The sequence below is a fragment of the Balaenoptera borealis genome, assembly GCF_965194805.1.
Source record: "Balaenoptera borealis genome assembly, chromosome: 11".
In the NCBI taxonomy this organism is placed as follows: domain Eukaryota; kingdom Metazoa; phylum Chordata; class Mammalia; order Artiodactyla; family Balaenopteridae; genus Balaenoptera; species Balaenoptera borealis.
In genome coordinates this window covers 7,449,298-7,472,959 of record NC_138868.1, presented here as the reverse complement: position 1 = coordinate 7,472,959, position 23,662 = coordinate 7,449,298, and the positions used below count along the sequence as shown (strand labels likewise).

General features: G+C 53.1%; 3 protein-coding genes across 8 annotated transcripts; all 3 read left to right on the top strand.

The window, feature by feature from the left end:
• The first annotated feature begins 1,610 nt into the window (after positions 1 to 1,610).
• ARL2 (ARF like GTPase 2) lies at positions 1,611 to 8,036 on the top strand. 2 transcript variants are annotated; one of them, XM_082340944.1, is made up of 5 exons: positions 1,611 to 1,767; positions 4,804 to 4,914; positions 5,011 to 5,173; positions 6,645 to 6,725; positions 7,585 to 8,036. In XM_082340944.1, exons 1-5 carry the CDS (start codon positions 1,703 to 1,705, stop codon positions 7,717 to 7,719), a joined length of 555 nt encoding a protein of 184 aa, XP_082197070.1. In that variant the 5' UTR covers positions 1,611 to 1,702; the 3' UTR covers positions 7,720 to 8,036. The 2 variants fall into 2 exon arrangements, with proteins under 2 accessions (XP_082197070.1, XP_082197069.1); XM_082340943.1 differs by having other exon boundaries at positions 1,633 to 1,796; positions 4,734 to 4,914.
• Positions 8,037 to 11,943: 3,907 nt separating this feature from the next.
• On the top strand, positions 11,944 to 20,315 carry SNX15 (sorting nexin 15). Of its 5 annotated transcripts, none has more exons than XM_082340937.1 (9): positions 11,944 to 12,173; positions 14,429 to 14,464; positions 14,684 to 14,804; positions 16,127 to 16,242; positions 16,345 to 16,513; positions 16,831 to 16,974; positions 17,846 to 17,932; positions 19,195 to 19,452; positions 19,746 to 20,315. In XM_082340937.1, the coding sequence occupies exons 1-9, from the start codon at positions 12,075 to 12,077 to the stop codon at positions 19,850 to 19,852; spliced, it is 1,137 nt and encodes a 378-aa protein (XP_082197063.1). In that variant the 5' UTR covers positions 11,944 to 12,074; the 3' UTR covers positions 19,853 to 20,315. The 5 variants fall into 5 exon arrangements, with proteins under 5 accessions (XP_082197063.1, XP_082197067.1, XP_082197065.1 ...); XM_082340938.1 differs by lacking the exon at positions 11,944 to 12,173 and adding an exon at positions 12,361 to 12,513; XM_082340939.1 differs by lacking the exon at positions 17,846 to 17,932 and having other exon boundaries at positions 11,946 to 12,173.
• Positions 20,316 to 20,614: 299 nt separating this feature from the next.
• Positions 20,615 to 23,651, top strand: SAC3D1 (SAC3 domain containing 1). The gene is made up of 2 exons (XM_082340913.1): positions 20,615 to 21,593; positions 22,669 to 23,651. The coding sequence occupies exons 1-2, from the start codon at positions 20,861 to 20,863 to the stop codon at positions 23,169 to 23,171; spliced, it is 1,236 nt and encodes a 411-aa protein (XP_082197039.1). The 5' UTR covers positions 20,615 to 20,860; the 3' UTR covers positions 23,172 to 23,651.
• Positions 23,652 to 23,662: the final 11 nt, after the last annotated feature.

Below are 23,662 nucleotides of genomic sequence, written 5' to 3'. Positions count from 1 at the left end.
GTTAAAATGGGTTTGAAATTCGGGGGTTTTTTTCCACTTAATTATGGCATGGACAGCTTTCCACACAGGTACTTCATCTTTCTCAAAGGCTTCATGGAACCCACCACACAGGGATACCCTGGCTTAGGTAACTGATCCCCGGTGAAGGCACTTAGATTTTTTCCAGTTTCTTGCTGTTCCAAACCATGCCAAAGTGAACTTCCCTGTCATAAAGGTCCACGTGCTGGTGCTAGAAATTCTGTAGCATAGACTCATGGAGGCAGGATGGCAACACATTGTGATCTTAGTTGTGTCTCAAAGGCTTTGAAGAGGAGTTAAGCTCACTTTCTTCCCTCGTGTGCACTTGGTGGAGAGCAAATGGTGCTGACGGAGGGGGGCCCAGCCAGGCACCCGCTTCTGTCCAGCCCTCATCTGTCTGCAACCTTCTTCTGCAAGATGGGAGCTCCAGCTCACTCCAGACCTCTCCCTCTCTAGACAAACACCATGGAGGGACCCAGAAAAAGAGTGCACTTTCCTGTTGACCAGACCTGAGTTTAAATTGCTGCCCAAGCTCCTTAAATTCTGGGGACTTCACTATCACATCTACAAAAAGGAAATAAACTTCTCAGGGTTGCGGGGAGGATAAAGCAGAAAACGTGAATGCTTTATGACACAGAAGTTAGCCATTATCTTTATCTGGTGCCTCACTGTTCTTTCCCAAGCATTAGACAGAGCCTACTCTGCTGCCTACTCACATTTACCCTGGGGTGGCCTGGGGGAAGGGCTCAAGAAAAGACAATAAGGCTCACCCTTCTTCGTTTACAAATCTGCCTAGTCCCCGGCCTCGGCTTCCTCATTTTTTCTGGACTTGAGCGGTAAGGTTAAGAACCAAACTCTTGCACAGTCATTCGTTCAACCACAAATATTTACTGAGTACCTACTGTATGTCAGTCACTATGTCAATCACGCTAAGCACCATGTGAGCTTCAATCTTCTTATCGGCAAAATGAAAATTGTGCTTCTCAATAAAGAAACAATGAGCATCTTGGGCGGGACAATTCTTTATGCAAGTCTTTCCCCTGACCTCTAAACGACAGGGACTCTACCTTGTAATTGGTACAATCCAATGACGCCTCTACACATTTCCAAAGGGGCCCTAAAGGCCATTTCCATCCTGGATGGAGAATCCCCGGCCTACCCTCTACGATTTCAGGAGCCAGGAAAAGTAGGGAAGCCCTGTAACTGGCAGATTTGGGATGATGCCGAGTCCCAAGATGAGCAGGATATGGACCATGCTTCCGGAGAACTGAGCCTCACAGTGGCCCCAAGGTGACGTCAACATCCTTCGGGCTCTTGGTTCTGGCTTCTAAGTCAGAACTCCTACTCCCTATACGCAGCCAAGATACAACCCAGGAATTTCAAGTTTCCGCTCCCAGCCGAGCCTGGGGTCCTGGAAAGGAAAGAATGGCGGTGCTCTAGTCACCCAAGCCCTCGGCATGCTAAGGGTTAACGCAGGCGGCCGCGCACAAGCCGCCAGCGCCGCTAGGGGGACCGTCCGTCGCAGCACCGCCAGGCAGCTTCACAGTCACGTGGGAGCGAGGGCGGGACCAAGCGCGGAGCCCGCCAATAGGCTGTGCTGTCTGTGGGCGTGATAGCCAATAGGAGCAGGGAAAGGGGTCCCGGGACTACGGAGAAACGGCGGCCGGGAAGGGGCTACCGGGACATGGGGCTTCTGACTATTCTGAAGAAGATGAAGCAGAAAGAGCGGGAGTTGCGACTGCTCATGCTGTATCCTCCCCGATGCCGGAGCCGCGAGGGTAGCAGGGGGGCCCCGCCGGGTGGGCGGTGCCAGGCGCCCCCTACCGGGTGCGGGATGTGCGGCCGGCCGGCCCATACCAACTGCCCTTTGTGCGTCACGCACGTGGGCCCTACCAAAGCGTTTGGCGGGTGGCCGGGAGGAGGCCGTACCACCGGCTCGGGCGGGGGGGGGCGGGGGGTTTCGTTCCTAAGGCCAAAGGTGTGGGCGTAAAGGAGCAGCGGCCGGACCAGATGTCCCAGTGTAGGCGGAGGTGGGGTCCGGAGGTGACTCGAACGTTACCACCCGTCGGTCTGGCCCGAGCGTGGGGCCGCTGTCCTCTTCGGCCCTGGGCGCCTCCTCTCCCTGTCGGAGGGTGCCTGGCCTCGGCCCCGCCCTCAAGGTCGGAATCCCGGGGGCGTGTGGGCCCCGCCCTTCACTCCCGGGAGATGGGGGTGTGGAGTCCGCGGGTTGTTCAGCCCATGGGTCCAACTGTGCGTCTCTTTCCTGCCTCACGGCCAGTCGGTGTCCCCGCGGCTGACGGCTTGCAGGCCCGAGGGCCCCGCTGACCTTCTGAGTCCCATTAGCAGGCATCTGCACTCGTTCGCCCTCCTCTGTGCCAGGCACGGGGGCACCCCTAGCAGAGAGAAGACATTTCTGTGCGCAGATAACTTAAAAATAATATTTACATCATGTCTGTTTTTGAAGAACTCTGAGAAAGGCACAGAGAATTCACTCATGCAGTAAGCATTTATTGAGCGCCTACTGTGTGCTAGGCACTGTCCTGGGGGCTGGGGTAAAACAGCAAAACAAAAAAACCCGACCTTCACGGACATTCTATGTAATGCTGAGGGGAGAAAGACCTTAACAAAATGAGTAAAATGCATAGCATGTACGGAGAATAATGCAGCTTAAATAAGGTGGTCAAAGAAGGCCACACTGAGAAAATAACAGTTGAATAAAGACAGGGAGGTGAGGGATGAACCATGTAGATATCTGGGAAAAATTGTTTAAACAAAGGGAACAACAAGTGTAAGGGTCTCCAAGGAGGAACTCAGCTGGTGTGTTCGAAGGACTGTCCAGGAGGTCAGATGGAAGAGCCACCTCACGTGGGACCTTTTGGTTCTGGACTTTTCCTTTTTTTTCTTTTCTTTTTTTTAATTTAATTTTCATTTTATATTGGAGTATAGTTGATTTACAATATTGTGTTTGTTGCAGGTGTACAGCAGAGTGACTCAGTTACACGTTTACATATGTCCATTCTTTTTCAGATTCTTTTCCCGTAAAGGTTATTACAGAATACTGAGTAGTGTTCCCTGTGCCATACAGTAGGGGACTTTTCCTTAGAAGTGCAGAGAGGAGGTGAGATCTGAGACTAGTTAGGCCACTGCAGTAACACAGGTGAGATACTATGGGAGCTTGGATCACGATGGAAGCAGTGAGGTGATGGAAGTTGAGGGACGTCTTGATAGTAGGCCACTAGGAATTGCTGCTGGATTAGACATGAGTGTGAGAAGGAGTGTAAAGTCAAGTGTGACTCCTAGGTTTCTGGCCTGAGCAATTAGAAAAATGAGGAGCCACTTGCTGAGAGGTAGAAGGGCGTGGGGAACACATGCCGGGGGGAGGATGAGAGCTCAGATTGCGCCATGCGAGATGCCTCTGAGACGTCCTAGAAATGTCAGCTAGGCGGCTGGATATAGGGACCAACGTCCAGGGGAGCAGCTGGGTGGGACGTGTGAATTTGGGAGTCATCAGCATAAAGATGGTGTTTGAGGCCGTGATCCTGGATGAGATCACTGAGGCAGTGAGTGTGGACAGGGAAGAGAACCTAGGCTGCTCAGATCAAGAGGTCAGGGAGATGAGGAGGAATGACCAGGGAGGTCAGAGGAGAGCCAGGCAAGGGCGTGTCCCGGAGTGGAGGAGGGGGATGGACTCTGTCAGCGCTGCTGATTGAGCAGGAGGAAAAGGGCTGAGGACTGCCCAGCCAGTGGAGAACAACATGGCGTCTCTAAGGACTGACCTTGGCCAGAGCAGTTTCGGGGAAGCAGTGGGAGCAAAAGTCTAACGGGTTCAAGAAAGAGAAGGAGGACAGAAATTGGAGAGGGTGAGTATGGACAACAGTTCTGAGATTTGCTATAAAGGGAAGGAAATAAAGGAAAAAGTCGGGGAGAGGGATCAAGAGAGGGTGTTGTTTGCTTCTTGTAGGTGGGAGAGACACCCGCTTGTCAGCTGACGGGAATGATCCAGTGGAGAAGGAAGCATGGCTGATGGAGCTGGGGCGGGTGAGGGGGATGATCAGCCGCCAGTTATCAGGGACTACGGCTGGGTCTCGGGAGAGGTCCTCTCGCCCCCCTCCCAGCTGCAAGCCCCCTTAAGTGTTCGAAGGAAAGAGGAGGGTGGTTCTCTCCTGCTGGTGAACTTACCCATTTCGTGTGCACGCTCAGCAGCAAAGGGTTTGGAATATTCGAAAAACAGGAAAGGCAAGGGAGGCTGCCTCCAGATACTTTTTTTTGTTATTCCCTCTGCCTAGAATGCTCTTCCCCCAGTCCTTCAAAAAGCTGGCTTCTTGCAGTCTGGGCCTCAGCTCGAGACCCGGTCAGAGAGGCCTTCCCTGGTGCTGAGCTAAAGGGGCTCCTCGATGGCGCTCTCCGAAAGCCTCTCCACTGTGCTGACACTCACCGGGCTCTGACAGTGCCTTCCTTCTCACTTGTGGGCACCGTGCCAACTGTCCCGCACTAGGGTGTGCGCTGCACGAGGTGGGGACTGTGCCTCCAGGCCACCCCCAGCACCAGAGGTATTCTGGCACAGAGTAGGCCTTCAGTATATTTCGTGGGATGAATGAAGGAGCCTCTGGTCAGAAGATGATAAGGTCTTTCTTGATACTTTCACATTTATCGTGTGGGTCTGGCATGTATTCAACTTATTTTGATACGTGGTGGGAAATGATTTGTCCCCCAAGAGAGGGGCACTGTGATGATGTCACCAGGCTGCAGAGCATGGGGACTCCTCCTTAACCTGGCACACCCCAGTGGCCTGGACAATGCTGGCAAAACAACCATCCTCAAGAAGTTCAATGGGGAAGACATCGACACCATCTCCCCGACGCTGGGCTTCAACATCAAGACCCTGGAGCACCGAGGGTGAGCGGGGTCCCCGAGGGGGGGCCCGCCCAGAGCAGGGCAGGGAGGGCAGGCGAGGGGCCAGGCTGACCCTCCAGCCACCCCCTCCCTGTCCAGATTCAAGCTGAACATCTGGGATGTGGGCGGCCAGAAGTCCCTGCGGTCCTACTGGCGGAACTACTTTGAGAGCACCGACGGCCTCATCTGGGTGGTGGACAGCGCCGACCGCCAGCGCATGCAGGACTGCCAGCGGGAGCTCCAGAACCTGTTGGTGGAGGAGGTGGGCAGGAGGCCTGGCTGAGCAGGGGAAGCGGGGCTTTCCCCAGTGTCTGGGCCCCAGTACTTTGTGCGCATATGTGGATGTGTGCACACCTTCCTCAGCAGATTCCCTGAGGGGGCCGTGAACCCAGAGGGACACCTCAGGTGGGGTCTGTTCCTTCACTGAGCCCTCACCACGTGTCCAGCACCCTTGTGGAGGCAGAGACAACCTGTACACCTGGTCTAGGGAGGCCCACAGTGCCTTGAGCAAGACACTCTGTGGATGGAGACATTAGTTGACGTCCCTGCGATGTCACTGCTTCACCACCCTGAGCTTCAGTTTCTGCACCTTGAATTGGGCTTCAGGGAGGATGACTTGAGGCCAGTGTGTGAAGCTTTGGGAGGCAGTGGAACCTGGCTCAGCAGTCGGACTCTTCGCTGTGTGACCTCAGGCAAGGCACTTAACTTCTCTGAATCTCCACCGCCTCATCTCTCAGATGGGCATTATAATTATGGCGATCTTAAAAGTTATTGTCTGGGCCAAAATGCTCTTCTTTAAATAAAATTTTAGATTTACAGAAAAGTTACAATGATAGTAAAAAGATACCCCATATAGCTTTCACTTAGCTTCTCTTAATGTTAACATCTTACAGAACTGCCATATACATGTCAAAACTAAGAAATTAACATTGGTAAGTTACTGTTAACTGAACTACAGGTTTTGTTTGGATTTCACCAGTTTTTCCACTAATGTCCTTTCTCTGTTCCAGGGTTTGAGCCAGGTTACTACACTTCATTTAGTTGAAAACCAGGACACTTTTGAGAGTAAAAGAGAGCTGTTAATAATTATGGAGGGACAACTGGCATAAACAGGGGGGTCGAGCAGGTCCAGTGAGACCCTGGCTGTTGAATGCTCAGCGCTGGCCTGGCCTGTCAAGGCCCTTTTTAAGGGCCAGATCCACCATCCACATGGAGGAGCTCCCAGTCACAAACACATGTATGGAAATAACTGGAATCACAGGCAGAGAGTGCGGCCTGTCAGGGTAGTGGGACAGTTAGAGGGCTACGTGAACTTGGAAGAGGGAAAGGTCATTTCCAATAGACCCCATAGCCTCTGGGACAGTCTCATTCCTTGCGCATGTCAGGTCATCAGATCGGAGCAGTCTAGAACTGGGGAGCATCTTACCCATCACCCCCTCCCCATTTATGGAAGAGGAATGTGGGGCACGGAGGAGAGAAGTGCCCACTGGGCTGGTGATTGGGCTGGAGCTAGGGTCCCAGCCCAGCCCAGGGCTCCCTCCACCCCGTAAATGGCTGGACACAAAGGCCGTCTCCACACTACCCACCCCGCTTGTGCCTTTGCAACTACCACGGGGCCTTCCCCTGAGCTTCCAGGTTGATCTCTGACCCCAGGTGCTCTGGGTGATTAGTGCAGGGGCCAGGCTGCCCTCTGAGCCTCCACCCCCTTGACCCCCTCTGTTTCTCTTCCCCAGCGCCTGGCTGGAGCGACCCTCCTCATCTTTGCCAACAAGCAGGACCTGCCTGGAGCGCTGTCCTCTAATGCTATCCGTGAGGTGAGTCCAGGCCTTGACGCAGGCTCACGGAGGAAAAGGGGCACGTATTTCTTTGTTAATTTATTTTAAAAACATTTATTAGCCCCTCTTGCATGGCTGGACCTATTTGGGATACTGGAGATTCAGTGATTAATAGGATATAGTTGTGTCCCACAGCCTGGGGGAAGGCAGACCTGCAAATAGATTATTCCACAGGATAACAGTAGCCAACAAGCAGTGGGTGCTTTCTATGTGCCAGGCTCTTTGCATGGATTAACTCATTCAATTCTCAAAGCAACCTCATGAGGTAGGAACTTTTATAATCCTTCTACAGATGGTGAAGCAAGCTTAGAGAGGTTAGGTAACTCACCCAAGGTCACACAGCCAGTAAGCAGAGAAGCCAGGATTTAAACACAGGCCTGTGTAACCCCAGGTTGCATCTTAACTCCTATTCTAGAGCTTGAACACCAGAATGAGAAAGAGTGGGGTTAGAATCTAGGTTCTGCCACTTACTAGCTGTGTGACCTTACGCACTTTGCTTAACCTCTCTGAGGTTTCCTCCTCAGTAAAATGGCCAACACAGTCCCTGGCTTATGGGGCTTTTGGGGAGAATGGATGAGAGGACATTTGTAGGGCCCATAGCACAATGTCAGAAGCCCTTGTTGCCATCTTATTACTAAGGGGTAGTACTGGCGTGGCGGTGTACAGAGAGCCTGGGTGCCCTGGGGCCCTGACAGATCTTCACCAGGGGTCAAGGGAGGCTTCCCAAAGCAGGCCCTTGAGGGAGGCATGCATTTCCCCTGGGCCAGCAGAGGGCAGGGGCTGAGGGTGGGCAGGGCCTGTGGTTGCTGGGGCCCACCATCACCTTCTACCCTCCCAGGCCCTGGAGCTGGACTCCATCCGCAGCCACCACTGGTGCATCCAGGGCTGCAGCGCTGTCACTGGGGAGAACCTGCTGCCCGGCATCGACTGGCTCCTGGATGACATCTCTAGCCGCATCTTCATGGCCGACTGAGCCGCTCAGATGCTCCCCAGCTCACGGTCCAGGCGCCCCCAGCAGGCCCTCACCAAGCACCATCCATGGGGGGGCGGGAGTCAGCCAGCCCACCTAACACCCCCTGCCCACCCCGTAACCTGCTGCTGCTACTGCTGCTCTGTGGCCAGCCGGCTCCCGTGGCGGGAGGGCTGTCACCCTGGCTCCTGAGCCGGCCTGCTTGCAGCTGCCGTACCAAGAGGAGAGGGCTGGGGCTGGGAGGGCCTGCCTCTGCTGCTACCGAGGCTGTGAGCCTCGCCATTCGCTCAGCTGTGAGAATAAATTGTTCCTCGCTCCCATTCCTGGCTGAGTCATTTGTTGATTCAACAGCTCTAGAGACTGCCTAGAACCCACAGTCCAGTGGGGGACAGAAAGGGACAGATGATTTCAGTCAGAGGGTTAACTGTCGCTGTGTCAAAGGGATGGCAAAGAATTATAGAAGCACAGGACAGCGCTGTGTAATTGCATTTGGAAGAGTCCAGGTGGGCTTCCCAGAGGAGGTGACATGAAAGCTGAGAGTTGGGACTTCCCTGGGTGGCGCAGTGGTTAAGACTCCGCGCTCCCAATGCAGGGGGCCCGAGTTCTATCCCTGGTCCAGGAACTAGATCCCACATGCATGCCGCAACTAAGGAGCCAGTGAACCGCAACTAAGGAGCCTGCGAGCCACAACTAAGGAGCCCGCCTGCTGCAACTAAAGAGCCCCCCGGCTGCAACTAAGACCCGACACAACCAAATTAATTAATTAATTTAAAAAAAAAGCTGAGAGTGAAGGCTGAGTAGAAGTTTTCTGGCTAGAGGATGGGAGGAAAGTTTACTAGAGCAACTGCTACCATCAGAGGGTATGAATTAGAAAAAGGAACGCACTGCCACATCAGGGCTCACAGCTTACTGAATGGAACATGGACTGAATTTCAGCTCCCAGCTTCCCACTGCAGCCAGGAACCCATGTGCAGTGGACAACCTGCACAGCCCTGTGAGGCAGCATTGGTTCAAGTAGAGGTAATTACAGGAAGAATAAAGGAAAGCAGAGCAAGGGCTCTTGGGAAGCACAGAAGGGTAAGGTCTCCGGTGAAGTATGTGGACATCAAGCCAGGTTAGCTCGCCAAGAGCAGAGCTGGGAAGGGGCCTTCCCTGAAGGCTAAAGGGCACTCTCTGAGGCTGGGAAAGAATGGGAACTGGTGGGGGGGGGATGCCAGGGCCCCCATCCAGGTGGCAAGATAGACGGATGTTTTCACAGGGCCCCCTGCTGTGGTCCTACCAGCGGGGGGGGGGGGGGCTTACTCTGTAGGGTTCGGTTTGAAGCACTCTCACTTACCGTCACATTGAAGAACAGCCCCAAGCAGCACAGACTCTTAGTGTCCCCATCTGTGTAAGAACTGAGCCTCCAGAAGTTTACGTGACTTACTCAAAGCCACCTAGCTAGGAAGCAGCGGGGCTGGGATTTGGACCCAGCATGCTTAGCCACTACACCCTACTAACCTGTTTTCTTTTTTTTTTTTTAATTTGGGTATAGTTGCTTTTCAATGTTGTGTTAGTTTTTGCTGTACAGCAAAGTGAATCAGCTGTATGTATACATCTATCCCCTCCTTTTTGGATCTCCTTCCCATTTAGGTTACCACAGAGCATTGAGTAGAGTTCTCTGTGCTATACAGCAGGTTCTCAGTAGTTAATCTATTTTATACATATTAGTGTATATATGTCAGTTGCAATCTTCCAATTCATCCCCACCCTTTCCCCCCTTGTGTCCATACGTTTGTTCTCTACGTCTGGGTCTCTATTTCTGCCTTGCAAACTGGTTCATCTGTACCATTTTTCTAGATTCCACATATATGCGTTAACATATGAGACTTGTTTTTCTCTTTCTGACTTATTTCACTCTGTATGACAGTCTCCAGGTCCATCCACGTCTCTACAAATGACCCAATTTCATTCCTTTTTATGACTGAGTAATATTCAGTTGTATTCTGGTTTTGTTTCTCTGCTTGAAATTCAAGTGCCAGATAGAAGGAGCCTAATGTGTTTATGAGGGAAGGTCAGTTTTCCCAAGGGAAAGGCGAGGAAGAGATACTGATTTACTCGTAGACTGCCACTAGGATCCCTCGTGGAAGAAGGGAAATGGATGTTGGGTGGACAACCTTAGAACATAAACTGTCCTTTAGTGTAGAAATTTAGAACCACTTGCCCTGTCCTCTGTGCAAGACTGGCACTGTGGTCCCCAAGGTTCCATCCCTGCGGTGAGCGGACACCCAGTCTCCAGAGCCAAACCCTGGCTCTGCCACTCACTGACTGACGCTGAGCAAGTTGCTTTACCTGTCTGTACCTCAGTTTCCCCATCTGGGTTAAAGATAGTGTCACCTACCTCCTAGGGTTGGGAGGAGGACCAAATGGGTGTGTTCCTTGTGTGTCATAAGCGCGCTGTATGTCAGCTATAATTATCATTATTTGAACCAGTAGGAGTTCAAGCAGATCCAATCAATGTGAACTCAGCCATCCACTGATCTGGGTTGACTCACTCATCTGGGCAAGGGAGGGGAGGGAATGATGGGCAAGAAGGGAACTTGGAGCCACAGTCCTGCTGAGAGAACTCTGAAGACCAGGAGCGGATGTCTAAAGGGGTCTTCAGAGGTGCCCTGGTGTGGGCTGTGGGAGGGGACACCACTCCATCCCAACCTTCTCCCAAACACCTCCTGGATGTACTCCCCTCTTTCCCTGCTCCCAGGAGTCTGATTTGGGAGTTTGCTTTGTGTTTCTTTCTGGAGTTACAGCGCCCACTCATCTGAGTTCCAGTAACAAGAGTAGCCATGAGCACTTCACCCATACTACTGCATTCAAGCTTTGAACCCTGGTGGTGGTGGTGTTACCGAAAGCTCGGCCTCTCTGTACACCGGCGCCAAATCAAATCCCGGAGACAGGGTTTTGGGTGAAGTAGAAAAGGATAGCTTTATTGCTTTGCCAGGCAAAGGGGAACACACCGGGGCTTCTGTCTCGAAAAACTATGTGCCCCGACCCCAGAGGATTTGATGGAGGGTTTTATAATGGTGGTTCAAAGGTGGGTTCTCCGACAAGGGCGTGAGCAGGCTAATCTCAGGTGGTCATCTCAATCTTGATGGGCTTCTCTGGTCCCTTTAATCTCGCCTCAGGGGGTTTCTTGGCTGCTCCTCCCTTGATTAGCAACTGTTCAGATCCGCCCTTTGGAACTCAGGGAAGGTCATGGAGGCTGGAGTCTTGCCTCTAAGAAATGGTGGACAAAAGGAGGCCTCTGTGCCCAGGCCCCACTCGGTTTCAGCGGTATCAGCCAGGGTCCTGGATGGTTTGCCCGGACACAGATTACAGCCTTTAGCAGAAAAAGCCTCTCTTGGAAGGATACTGGGAACTCATGGCATCTCGATGGAGGTCGGACATCCAGGCTTAGAAAACAGAGTGTTCCAAAGGCTGGGCGACCAAACCCGCAGCCAGCACTGTACTCAAGGAGCAACTTAGTCCCCTTGCCAGGCACTGTGCCCTCTGTCCCTCACTCAAGATTCAAGGCTTCAGGAGGGAGTCCCCCGCCCCCACTTGGGACCTGGGGCAAGGAAAGGGGCTGGCACCTTTGGATTCTGGACTAAGAGGCTGGAGGGCTGCACATACTAGCAAACTACCTCTAAAGATCTGGTGCTATGGTGCTAACAGAAAGAGGCAGGGGTGAACGCTGGACAGATCAACAAAGGAAAAAGAAATATCCACTGCAGTAGATTCTATTATAAGCATCCCCATTCTAGAGATGACAAACTGAGGCTCGAGTAGTTAAGGGAATCTCTTGCAGCTAGTAAGACATGTGACTTCAGAACCTATGACACCATTGTGCTTCTCTGGAGTTCTTTTTGCTCCCCCCACCTTTCCAGAAAATGTGAATTTAGTGAATCCTCGGGAAGGAGACAGGGAAATAACTTGGCAATGTCTGGCACATACTGAACACAATAAAAGTTGGGTGGATGGATGAAAGAAGGGAATTGGGAAGCAAAGGAGAAGTCATTTGGAGATATGTGATGAGGGTTTACGATCGCATGGGGTGGGCTTATCTCTAAGCAGACCTGAGTTGATCCAACCTCCCCAATCCTTATTCTCAAATCACTTAGTTCCTGCTTTACCAACAACCGAGGACTTTTTAGACGCTCCCTTGGCCAAGCGCCCTGGCCGAGAATTGCACTGTCACTTGCGACCAGCTCCCTGGGCCCGAGGACGAAAGGCGCAGGCCCGGGAGAGGCTGTGGCCAGCGGAGACTGACCTGGAGGGGCAGGGGCGGGGGCGGCGTGGAGGAGGCGGAAGCCGGCGGTCAGCTCTGCTCCAGCTCGATTGCCATGTCCCGCCAGGCGAAGGACGACTTCCTGCGGCACTACACAGTCTCCGAACCCCGGACCCACCCAAAGGGCTACACAGAGTACAAAGTGACGGCGCAGGTGAGGTGGGGCCCAGCGGAGACTTTGCCCTTTTAACAAGAGGGGGGCCGTGTTTTACGTTAAGGCAAGACGCTGCTGGAAGCTCCCATTTTAGACGACAGAAATGGATTTCCCCTTTAAGGGGAGGTGCCGGTAGCGCCTTAGTTTACTTCTTTAGCCATCAAGGGGCGGGGCCATAGGAGGGCGCTGCCCTTTTAAAAGGGCGTGACGGCAGTGCCCAGACTGTGAGGTGTGGGTGGCCACGCGCAACGCGTGGCATCTATCCGTCAGGCTGTGAATTTAAGTTAACATGAATACTCTGGCTCAACTCAAATACTGGTTAGTTCTCCAATCTCTTGGAATAAGTTTTGTCTATTGGTTTGTTTGATATTTACATAAAAGCCCTTTAAGGAGTTGAATTACTTTTAATTTTAAAATAAATAATGCTTGTGGATGACTAAAAATTCATACAGGTCAAAAGAAATTAAGGAGTAAGTCTCTTCACACAGCAGGAAGTCAATAGATAAAGACTAAAGTTGATGTATGAAGCAGTAACAACGTTATAAGCATATATAAAGATGGAAGAAATCATGAAAAGAATTAAAAACAAACAGTATAACAGAGTATCTGTAGAATGATATACAATAACTGCCTGGGGAAGATTTTTCACTGTAAAATTTTTGTACTTTTACAATTTTGAAGTAGGCAAATATTAAACTGGTTCATTAATGACTATTAAAGTGAAGCAAAAATGTAGAGACTTCCAAAGTGATTTAGAAATTTATTTATTTGTTTGTATTTTTGGCTGCGTTGGGTCTTTGTTGCTGTGCGCGGGCTTTCTCCAGTCGTGGTGAGTGGGGGCTACTCTTCGTTGCAGTGCGCGGGCTTCTCATTGTGGTGGCTTCTCTCATTGCAGAGCACCGGCTCTAGGTGCACAGGCTTCAGTAGTTGTGGCGCGCGGGCTTAGTTGCTCCGTGGCATGTGGGATCTATCCGGGCCAGGGATCAAACCCGTGTCCCCTGCATTGGCAGGCGGATTCTTAACCACTGTGCCACCAAGGAAGTCCTCCTCAATGGTTTTTAAATATAGTTTCTTTTATCCAAAATATTTTAGGCAAGTCTGTTGTGAAAAGCAAAGTCCAGGGTTTCAGTGCTAGCAGTCCCTCCACAGGTCATGTCCCCTCTCTGAGCCTCTACTTCCTCATCTTTTAAATGGGCATGTGAATCATGTCTGCCTTCCTGGGGTCTAGGATAATGAACAGATGTTTTGAAAACTGTCAGAGTTACTTCAAGCTGTAGGATTTTTTTTTTTTAATTATTATGAACGTAACATAATGCAAATGGAGTCTTTTTTTCCACCTCAGACACCAGTCTGCTCTTCTTGGGTCACAACCCCAGTGAGGGTTTCTTCTATGTCCGGGAGTGTTCACACACACAGGCTTCCTCCTTTAAGGGAGAAATGGCTCCTGGGACAGAACCTCATTCTTTAGAGAACTTGGGGTTCTTTGGTTTCAGAAGGAGATGCAGGGACTTGGCCCTTTGAAGGAACTGAGATAAAAGTTGGGCTGAGGCTGGAGTCCTCTAGACGGGCCTTTAGGGATGGAGCCTCCCATTTTGAGACAGGCTGGGGCCTGGGACCCTTTACTGGAGTGCCTGCACTTGCACCTAGACAAACAGAAAACAAAGAAACTATAAGGGGCTAAAAATAACTGCGTGCCTGCAAAGTCTAGGCAATTATGAACAATAAGATACAAAAAGACCACAAACCAGTTGCCGCTTCTGAGGTGCCTGGAGCAGAAGCAGGGTACTGCGCATGCTCCCTGCACACAGCACCACCAAGGGGGTGGGCAGACCACCTAAGCCGCCCCTCCAGCCCAACCCACTGATCCGCCCCTGCCCTCACCCCATTTAAGGAAACAGTCAACCCTCCTCGGAGACAGCGGATAAGGGCACATGTTACTTGTTTTCCCTCCCAAACCAGTAAAGCCTTAGGTCCCAATGAAGCCTTGCCTGAATTTCTCAGCTGGCCTCATCAATTTCTGTTGATTAAAGAGTCCAAGGACCGGTAACAATTTGACAGATGAAGAAACTAAGGTGCATGGTAGAAAAACTGCTAAAAGTTACACTCAAAGCCTTAAAGCCAGGACACCTTGATACCACTGGCCAAAGCGCTCTGCCCCTCTGAAGGTGGCTAGGAGGTGGCTCCGATTTTACAGGGTGATGGGGTGTCTGCGATGTCAATCTCTGGTCTCACTGGTTCTTAACTTTCTTCCTCAGTTCATCTCAAAGAGGGACCCGGAGGATGTCAAAGAGGTGAGCCTCCTGGGAGGAAGGGACCATTTCGCAATTCCAGATCTGGAAACAGTAAAGGGACGGGGGTAACTCTGCCAGGAGACCAGCCCCCCTTCCTCGCTGGCCCTGGGAGGAGTGGGTGCTGTGCCCTAATGCACACACAGTGTGGGGCCAGGCTGGGGGTGGGGAAGGCCGCTTCCTACCGTTGTTCAGCCCTGTCAAGTCACGTGTCCCTCTTAGGTGGTGGTCTGGAAGCGGTACAGTGACTTTCGAAAGCTGCATGGAGACCTGGCCTATACCCACCGCAACCTCTTCCGCCGCCTGGAGGAGTTCCCTGCCTTCCCCCGCGCCCAGGTGTTTGGTGAGTCTTGATCCCAGCTTTCAGGCCAAAGATGGAGAGGGCATTGAGCAAAGGGGACCCCTGCTGGTGAGGGCTGGATAGAGGGACTCTGAAACTCCTGGCAAAGACGTGTTTCAGACAGCTGGAAGGGCCCTTAGAGATAGATGGCCTCATTTGACAGATGGGGAAACTGCTCTGCCCTTATTGTGTGTCGAGCCCTTTAACATTCCTGTTCTCATTAGCCCCATTTTCAAGGTGAGGAAACTGAGGCTCAGGGAGATGAAGGGGCTTGACCTGTAAGTGGCAGAACCTGAACTACAAGCCACAAGCCAGTGTTTCCTCTAGACCTGCGCTTGTCCAGAAATAGCAGCCACGGACCACCTGTGGTTGAGGAGCACCAGAGATGTGGCTAGTCTGAACTGAGATGTGCTGTCTGGTCAAATACACACTGAAAAAAGAATGTAAACTATCTCAGTAATTTACATATTGATTACATGTTCAAATGAGAATATTTTGGATATACTGGGTTAAATAGAGTGTATAATTAAAATGAACCTGTTTCTTTTTACTTTTGTAAAATGTGGCTTCTCGGGAATTCCCTGGTGGTCCAGTGGTTAGGACTTGGCACTTTCACTGCTGTGGTCCCGGGTTCGAGCCCTGGTCGGGGAACTAAGATCCCACAAGCTGGTGCAGCACGGCCAAAAAAAAGAAAATAGGTGGCTTCTAGAAAATAGTAAATTATATGTGAGGCTCATATTCCTTGTTACGTGTATCTCTAGACTCACAGGAGATGTTCTTTTGTAGCAAGGTGAAAGCTCGTTCCTGGCAGATTATGCCAGGTAATGGGAAGTACAGCAGGCTACCCACCCTGACAGCATGATAACTAGCCCAGAGTTAAATAACTCTGCATGATACCTAGACCAGAACAGTGAAACTGTAAAAATGGGGCCACTTGCTGTGTGACCTTGGGTGAGTCACCTCCCCTCTCTAAGTCTTACTTTCCTCCCTAATACATCAAAACCACCTGTAATTATTTGTTTCCTGTTGGTTGCCCGCTTCCCCCTGTCTAGGATGTGATATGCATGAGGGCAGAGACCTTGCTTCTCTCTCATTTACCTTCTGAACCTAGCACATAGTAGGTGCTCAACAAACATCTGGTAAACGGATGAATAGGGAGATTGGTCACTCCTTGCAAGACCCTCACCCCAGGCTGAGCCAAGGAAGATTCCTAGGAGAATGGGAAGGGGGGCAGTGGGCTCCTCAGAACCAGGAAAAGTGGCCTGGGGGCCAGAAGCCCTTGTGGGTCACTGTTCTCTCCCTGCCCCTTGTCCTGGCGGGTGCAGGCCGGTTTGAAGCCTCGGTGATCGAGGAGCGGCGAAAGGGGGCCGAGGACTTGCTTCGCTTTACTGTGCACATCCCCGCACTCAACAACAGCCCCCAACTCAAGGAGTTCTTCCGGGTATGTGTACCTGCTCTTCCCCCGTCCCCCGCACCTGGGAAGCTTACCTGCCCACCAGGCTGCACCCTGTGACTCCCCCTGGCTGGTCTTTCTCTCCTGAAGGGTGGGGAGGTGACACGGCCTTCCGAGATGTCCAGAGACGTGCATATCCTGCCACCCCCTCTGATCCCCACACCGCCCCCTGATGAACCCCGGGTGCAGCCTCATGAGCCCTGGTTGCCCCAGCCGCTCCCCGCAGAGAGGAGGGGCCTCGAGGAGTTGGAGGTGCCAGGTACATGGGGTGGGAGAAGGAGCCAGGGCTGGAGGGCCCAGAGCATGTGTATATGGGGGGTGGGGACCACTCCCTCCTCAGTGAAAAGCCTGGGGTGTTTCCCAGCTCCTCTACCACCATCCTGCTGAGGAACTCTGCACAGGTCATTTTCCTTCTCTGGGCTTTAGCTTCTTAATCTGTAAAATGGGCACAAGCCCTAAGAACGGGCTTATCTATGCCTGCGGTTGCTGGAAGGATACAGTGAGAGGGTAATTACATTTTGAAAGCTGGGAAATAATAAAAGCAGGCATGAATGTCCCCAATGATCTGTTCCTCAGTGGACCCCCTGCCATCCAGCCCTGCCCAGGAGGCCCTGGATCTCCTCTTTAACTGTGGGAGCATCGAGGAGGCGTCCAGTTCCCCCGGCCGAGGCCCCCTCACCGAGGCTGAGCTTGCCCTCTTTGACCCCTTCTCCAAGGAAGGTAACAAGTTGGGACAAGTGAGGGGTGGGGCGAGGGGGGGAGCTGGGCAGGAGGTCCTTAGGGGCAGGGAGGCAGAGGCGGGCACAGCCACTGGCTGGCCTGCGCCTTGCCCGTGTAAATCTGAGAAAGGCGGCCCCTGTGGGCGAAAGGCAGCCTTGGTGAGAATTAGAAGCAGTGCCCTTTCCCCCGCGCTGGCAAGCTGGATGGTCCTGTACAGTGAGCAACCACGGAGGAAGTGAGCCACTTCCCACCGTGGCATCTTCTCCCTGAGAAAGCTGTGGAACCAGCAGAGTGTCACCGTGCCCCGGGAGGGTTTCAGTTCCTTTGCTGGAAGCCCGAGGTGGGGATTCCTGGCTAGCTCGGGGTCTGGCTGTAGATCTTTTGCCAAGAGGCCCTGTTGGTCAAGGGAGGGGAGGTCTGGGCTCAGAGAACAGCAGAGGAGGCCCCTGGAGCAGCCACTGACATGTGAGGGCACCAGAGATGGAAGGCCCCCCATGGAGGCCCTGGTCCTGAGCTCCTTGTCAGATCAGGGACTTGACCATGCCAGGCTCTGAGACACGGGGTCTTTCCGTTTTAAAATTCTCCAAGTTTATGCTGTTACTACGACTGGGGTATTGAAGTGGCTGATTGCACTTCCGGATCATCATGCAGCAGTTTCATTTTGGATTCCGCAGCAGTCTTTTTAAGCCCATTTTGTTGGCTTCCCTTGGTGACCTCTTGGGCAGGCCCTTAGCTTTCTGGGGTCCGATCCAAATCAGGACCTCAGTCTCCCATCCACGTTCCCACCAGCTCAGGCCTGACTGCCCTTGGCCATGGTGACAAGGGTGTGAGGACTGTCCTTTTACTCTTCTTGTTCTTCTTCCCCCCCCAGCCCCGCTCCCAGGGCTGGGGAAGGGAAAGAAGGGACTGGAGGGGAAAGGCAAGAGTGGTGTCACCATGGCTGATGAACCGGCCACAGGTAAGCGGGCATCCAGATACTCTGCCTTGCCCCAGCCAAGCCCCCTGGGGTACCCAGTGCCCAGATGCTTGGGCAGGAGCCTGTCAAGACTCCTCAAAGGCAGCTCCCATAAGACATTCCCTTGGCCCACGGACAAACTCCTAAATCCTTGCCCACACCAGGCCTGGAAGTGCACTTCACTCAGATGCTGCCTCCTACCCTTGCCCCACTTTGTGGGCACCTCCAGCCAGCCTTTCACCATCGGAATTCTCCAGGCGAGGAGCCGGCGCTCGTCTCTCTCTCTTCAGCACGTACACCAGGCTCTTGAGCTCAAGTACTAGGGCGTCCCAAGAACTCTTCCGTCTTCTGCTCCATTAGCAACACAGGGAGGGCTGTAGTCCAACTGGGAAGTGAGATGTCACCTCCCCTTCCTGTAAGAGGCCCCTGGTCTCCACATGGAGTCCCTTGGATAGGGTTGGAGAGAGGCCCACCCTTCCCTCTCCAGGCCGGTGGTGTGCAGTGGTGGTTCCTAGTCCTGCACCTTCCCTTCAAAGGCCCTTTCATCAAAGATTCACCAAATCTCTAGCCTTCTTTTGTGTAAGCTATGGAGGGCATCTTTAACCATCTCTTTGCCAGTCCTAGAGGATATAAGAGCCCTTCTCTCTGGAATGTGCGAATACCTACCACCCACTGTCTTCACATTTGGGGGCCTCAGCTGAAATTGTAAGACCTTAAAAAAGCCTTGAGATTTTCTGGATCCATTATTCTAAGATTACAAGGCTTGGAGCATTTCTACCCTTGACCTGGCATAGTTGGTCTAGCATCCTTCAGTTAAACTTTATGGAGGAAATTCTTGGATTTATAGGTCAAGCGTAGTCAGGACGGAAGTAGAACCAGTGACCCAGAGCTTGCAAACTAATGTTAATGTGTACCTAAAGAAAGAATTAGGCTACATTGTACATCTGAAACTTACATAATATTGTAAATCAATTATACCTTGAAAGAAAGAAAGAAAGGAGGAAAGAAAGAAAGGAGGAAAGAAAGAAAAAGAAAGAAGGAAAGGGAAACAATGAATTAGGGAGGTATGGCTGTTTTTACCAAAGTACACGAACTCCACCAATCAAATAGATCATGGCTAGTGTGCTATGTACAAGTGGCTTTTGGATTGCTCAGGCACTGAAGAACCCAGGACAGGTTGGTGGGCAAGAGAGGTCTGGGGATGGGCAGCAGGCCCTGGGAATAGGAGGTCCAGTCTGTCTTGAGTCCTCCATATCTGATTGCAGAAGGCGTAGGCCCCAGTCCTACCCACATGGGTGAGCTGGCAGCATTGGAGGCAGAATCTGAAAGACTGGACCAGGAACCCTGGGAGCCAGGAGGGCAGGCGGAGGAAGAGGACGAGGAAGGAGGACCCACCCCTGCCTATCTGAGCGAAGCCACAGAGCTCATCACCCAGGCCCTACGGGATGAGAAGGCAGGCGCCTACCCTGCAGCTTTGCAGGGCTACCGGGATGGTGTGCACATCCTGCTTCAGGGAGTTCCTGGTGAGCGGGACTGGAGGGTGGAGGGTCAGGCCTGGGGTACTGGATGGTGCAGTGAAGGGAGAGGAAAGTAAAAAACAAGCAAGTCAAGAATCAGAATTGCTCCTCACTGACCAATTGTATAACCTTGGGCTGTTTCTTTACCTCTTGTGGCCTCAGTTTTATTTGTAAAATGGGGAGAATATATCTGCCTCCCAGGGAGCAGGGAAAGACACATGGTGATGCTTTGAACTGTAAGGGGCTAGACCAAGGGTTCTGAACCCAGGTGCCTCCGCTGAGCCATTCTGTCTTCACAGGTGACCCATCACCTGCCCGCCGGGAGGGTGTGAAGAAGAAGGCGGCTGAGTACCTGAAGCGGGCAGAGGAAATCCTGCACCTGCATCTGTCCCAGCTCCCACCCTGAGACGGGAGAGGACTCTTTCCCAGGACTCTAGCTCCAGCACTGCCAGCCACCCTCTTCTCCTCTCCCTGGTGCCTGGCCTGATCTCCTGGTCTTGTAACTCCAGAGGCCATTTCTGTGTGTAACTGGACCAAGAATGAGACAAATAATGAATTCTCAGCTCCCTGACCACACCTGCCACCTTGGAATCAGGGACTCACACGTCTGATCCTGCCTGTCTCTATCTTGATATGTGAGCAGCAGCTCTGGTCCCTAGGCTCTTTGTTTGTCCATCTAGAACCGGGGTCTACAAACTACGCCCCGCAGCCAAATATGGCCCACTGCCTTTTTTTTGTAAGGCCCACAAGCTAGAAGAGTTTTTACTTTTTTTTAATAGTTGAAAAAATTCAAAAGAATAATATTCTGTGGCAGGTGAAAATTACATGAAATGTAAGTAACTAAAAAATAAAAGTTTATTGGAACACAACCAGGCTCGTTTGTTTACGTGTTGTCTATGGTTGCTTTTTCACTACACCAGCAGAGTTGAATAGTTGCAGAGTTGACAGGTTACGACCTGTAAATCCCAGAACATTTACTGCTCTGGCCCTTTGCAGAAAAAGTTTGCTGACCCCTGATCTAGAAAATAGGGAGAAGAGTCTCCAGGGAAAGATAAGAGAATGACAGCAAGGCCCCTTGAGCCCGGTTATTGGGTGAAGAGGAACCAAAGCGGGTGCACGCACTTCAAGCCCAGAGGGCTTGATTCAGAGGGCTGGAGCCTGGGAAGGCGTGGCCCCACTCCTGCCCCGCCTCTCCTACAAAGCGATTGGTTGCGGAAGGGACTACAAACCGGTGCATCATGGGAGTGCCCCAGACCGCAGAGTTGCATGATGTGCGGGCTTTAGCTGGGCCTGAGCGTGAGGAACAGTGTTGACCCTGAACTACAACGCAGAGCATCTCGGGAGGCCTGCTCGAAGATCTGTGGGAAGCGACAGGACTCGGTGAGAGAACGGCGGTGCCAAACGGGCGACGGGGATGCTTAGACCAGGGCGGGGAGGCGGGCCCGTCGGGGTCGGCCCCGCCCCGCCTCCCCTGAGCCTCCGCCGGCCTTGGCGTGCTCTCCCGCAGGATGGGGCGAGTGGCCGCACCTGTCCACCGGATGCTGAGCGCCCATCCTTCCCCCCGAGCCCACCCATGCCCGGCTACGAGCTGCCCGTGGGCACGTGCGTGGACATGTGTCCGGCCGCTGAGCGCGCCCAGCGCGAAAAAGAGCGCCGCCTGCACCGCTTCGAGGTAGCGCCGGGGTGTCGCGGGCACAGGCCCCGAGCCGATCCGCAGCGCACAGTGAAGGAGTACAGCCGGCCGGCCGCCGGGAAGATCCGGCCCCCACCGAGTCTGCTGCGTCCGCCGTCCGTGCTGCTGGCCACCGTGCGCTACCTGGCCAGCGAGGTGGTGGAGCGCACCGACGCGTCCCGCGCGGAGGTAGCCAGCTTCGTGGCGGACCGCTTGCGCGCCGTGCGGCTGGACCTGGCCCTGCAGGGCGCGGGCGACGTCGAGGCGGCGTTGGTGCTGGAAGCGGCGCTGGCAGTGCTGCTGGCAGTGGTGGCGCGGCTCGGACCCAGCACAGCGCACGGGCCGGCGGACCCGATGTTGCTGCAGGCCCAGGTGCAGGAGGGCTTTGGTTCTCTGCGGCGCTGCTATGCGCTGGGCGCCGGGCCCCACCCCCGCCAGGCCACCTTCCAGAGCCTCTTTCTGCTCTATAACCTAGGTGAGTCGGGGTCCCCGCGATAGAACAAGGGGCAGGCGGCCCTCTGTGAGGACAGTGGAGGCCGGGAAAGGAAGGAGAAGCTTTAAAACCTCACCAGTAGCTCCCTTTCCATCCCTGCCTCCTAAATGTGTATCTCAGCCAATGCACAAGATGCACGGAGCCCCTACTTGGACCTTCTGGCCTGTCTCTTCCCATTTTTGGGTCTCAGTTTTCTCGTTACAAAAGTGGAGGGGATGGGGTTAGAATGGGACAGTTGACCTAGATAGTGGTTTTCAAGCTTTTTTTTAAACCTCCAGTTCAGTCAGTGTTACAAAGCAGCCAAGAACACATATGCTAACAAACGTATCTGAAACAAAAGGTTCAAGACTAGATCTTTTCTATGGATGGATGGTTCATTTTAATAAATTCTATTTAATTGTAATAAAATGCTGTTGACTTCACAACCCACTAATGGGTCAGAAGCCTCAGTTTACAAAAAGTGACCCAAGTTTCCAGTGTCGTGATTCTCCTTGGAAGAGGAGCAGAGGCAGAATTTGAAAAAATAATTGCCTCACCAGGCGGACAGAGGAAGGTGTGGCAGAAGCAACTCCCAAACCTTGGGGCAGCTAGGGCAGTGGAGAAAGGACTGGGCTGGAAGTCAGAAAACTCAGATTTGGTTGGGTCAAGTTCTACTACATACAAACTCTAAGGCAGTCTGAGGCAAGTCATTAAATTATCTGGGCCTGTTTCCTGCCTCGGTAGACACTGCCTCACTTTATTATGAGGACCCAGACTATTTGAAGGGGTTCTGGAACCTCTGGCAACAAATTCTGATATGGCTTAGGAAGGAGCCAAGGGGGAAAGGGGGAGGGAGGGTGGGCTTGGCCTGGGGGAGGGGCGTGGCCAGACTGGGAGGTGGGGGTGGGGTGGGGAGTGAGGTAGGGTGATGAGCTCAGTGGAGGGCCCGAGGACGTGGCGTGGCTGAAGACCCGAGCAGGTGGGAGGGGAGATAGGGGGAGACCTAAGGGGATGGCACGGAAGGCGGGCCTGCTCCAGAAGGAATCAGCGTCCTCATTCAGGCTTCCCGCCCTCACAGGCTCGGTGGAGGCCCTTCACGAGATTCTGCAGCTGCCCACTGCCCTGCGTTCCTGCCCGGCCCTGCGCACTGCCCTGGCAGTCGACTCTGCCTTCCGCGAAGGCAACGCTGCACGCCTGTTTCGCCTGCTCCGGACCCTGCCCTACCTGCAGAGCTGCGCCGTGCAGTGCCATGTGGGCCGTGCCCGCCGGGGAGCCCTGGCCCGCCTCGCTCGTGCCCTGAGCACCCCCAAAGGCCAGACCTTGCCCCTGGGCTTCATGGTCCACCTGCTGGCCCTGGATGGGCCCAAGGAGGCACGGGACCTGTGCCAGGCCCATGGACTGCCCTTAGATGGACAGGAGAGAGTTGTGTTCCTGAGGGGTCGCTACACTGAGGAGGGGCTGCCACCTGCCGGGACCTGCCAAGTACTGGTGGGGAACAAGCTTGGAGGGCGTACCCTGGAAGAGGTGGTCACGGCAGAGGAGGAAGATGAGGCTGTGGACAGACCCAAGTCTGCGGCATGAGGAGGGCTGTGCAGTCTCCCAGAGCCCCAGGACTGGGGGCTGAAGTGCTCAGGTTTCTTTTTTCATGATTCCCACACAGTAAAAGGAACTCGTTGGGCATCCCTAGTGGCGCAGAGGTTAAGAATCCACCTGACAACGCAGGGGACACGGGTTCGAGCCCTGGTCAGGGAAGATCCCACGTGCTGCGGAGCAACTAATCCCGTGCGCCACAACTACTGAGCCTGTGCTCTAGAGCCCGCGAACCACAACTACTGAGCCTGTGAGCCACAACTACTGAGCCTGAGCGCCACAACTACTGAAGCCCGTGCGCCTAGAGCCCATGCTCTGCAACAAGAGAAGCCACCGCAATGAGAAGCCCGCGCACCGCCACGAAGAGTAGCCCCCGTTCGCCGCAACTAGAGAAAGCCTGCACACAGCAACAAAGACCCAACGTGGCCAAAAATAAATAAAATAAGTCTAAAAATAAATAAATAAATGAAAGGAACTTGTCT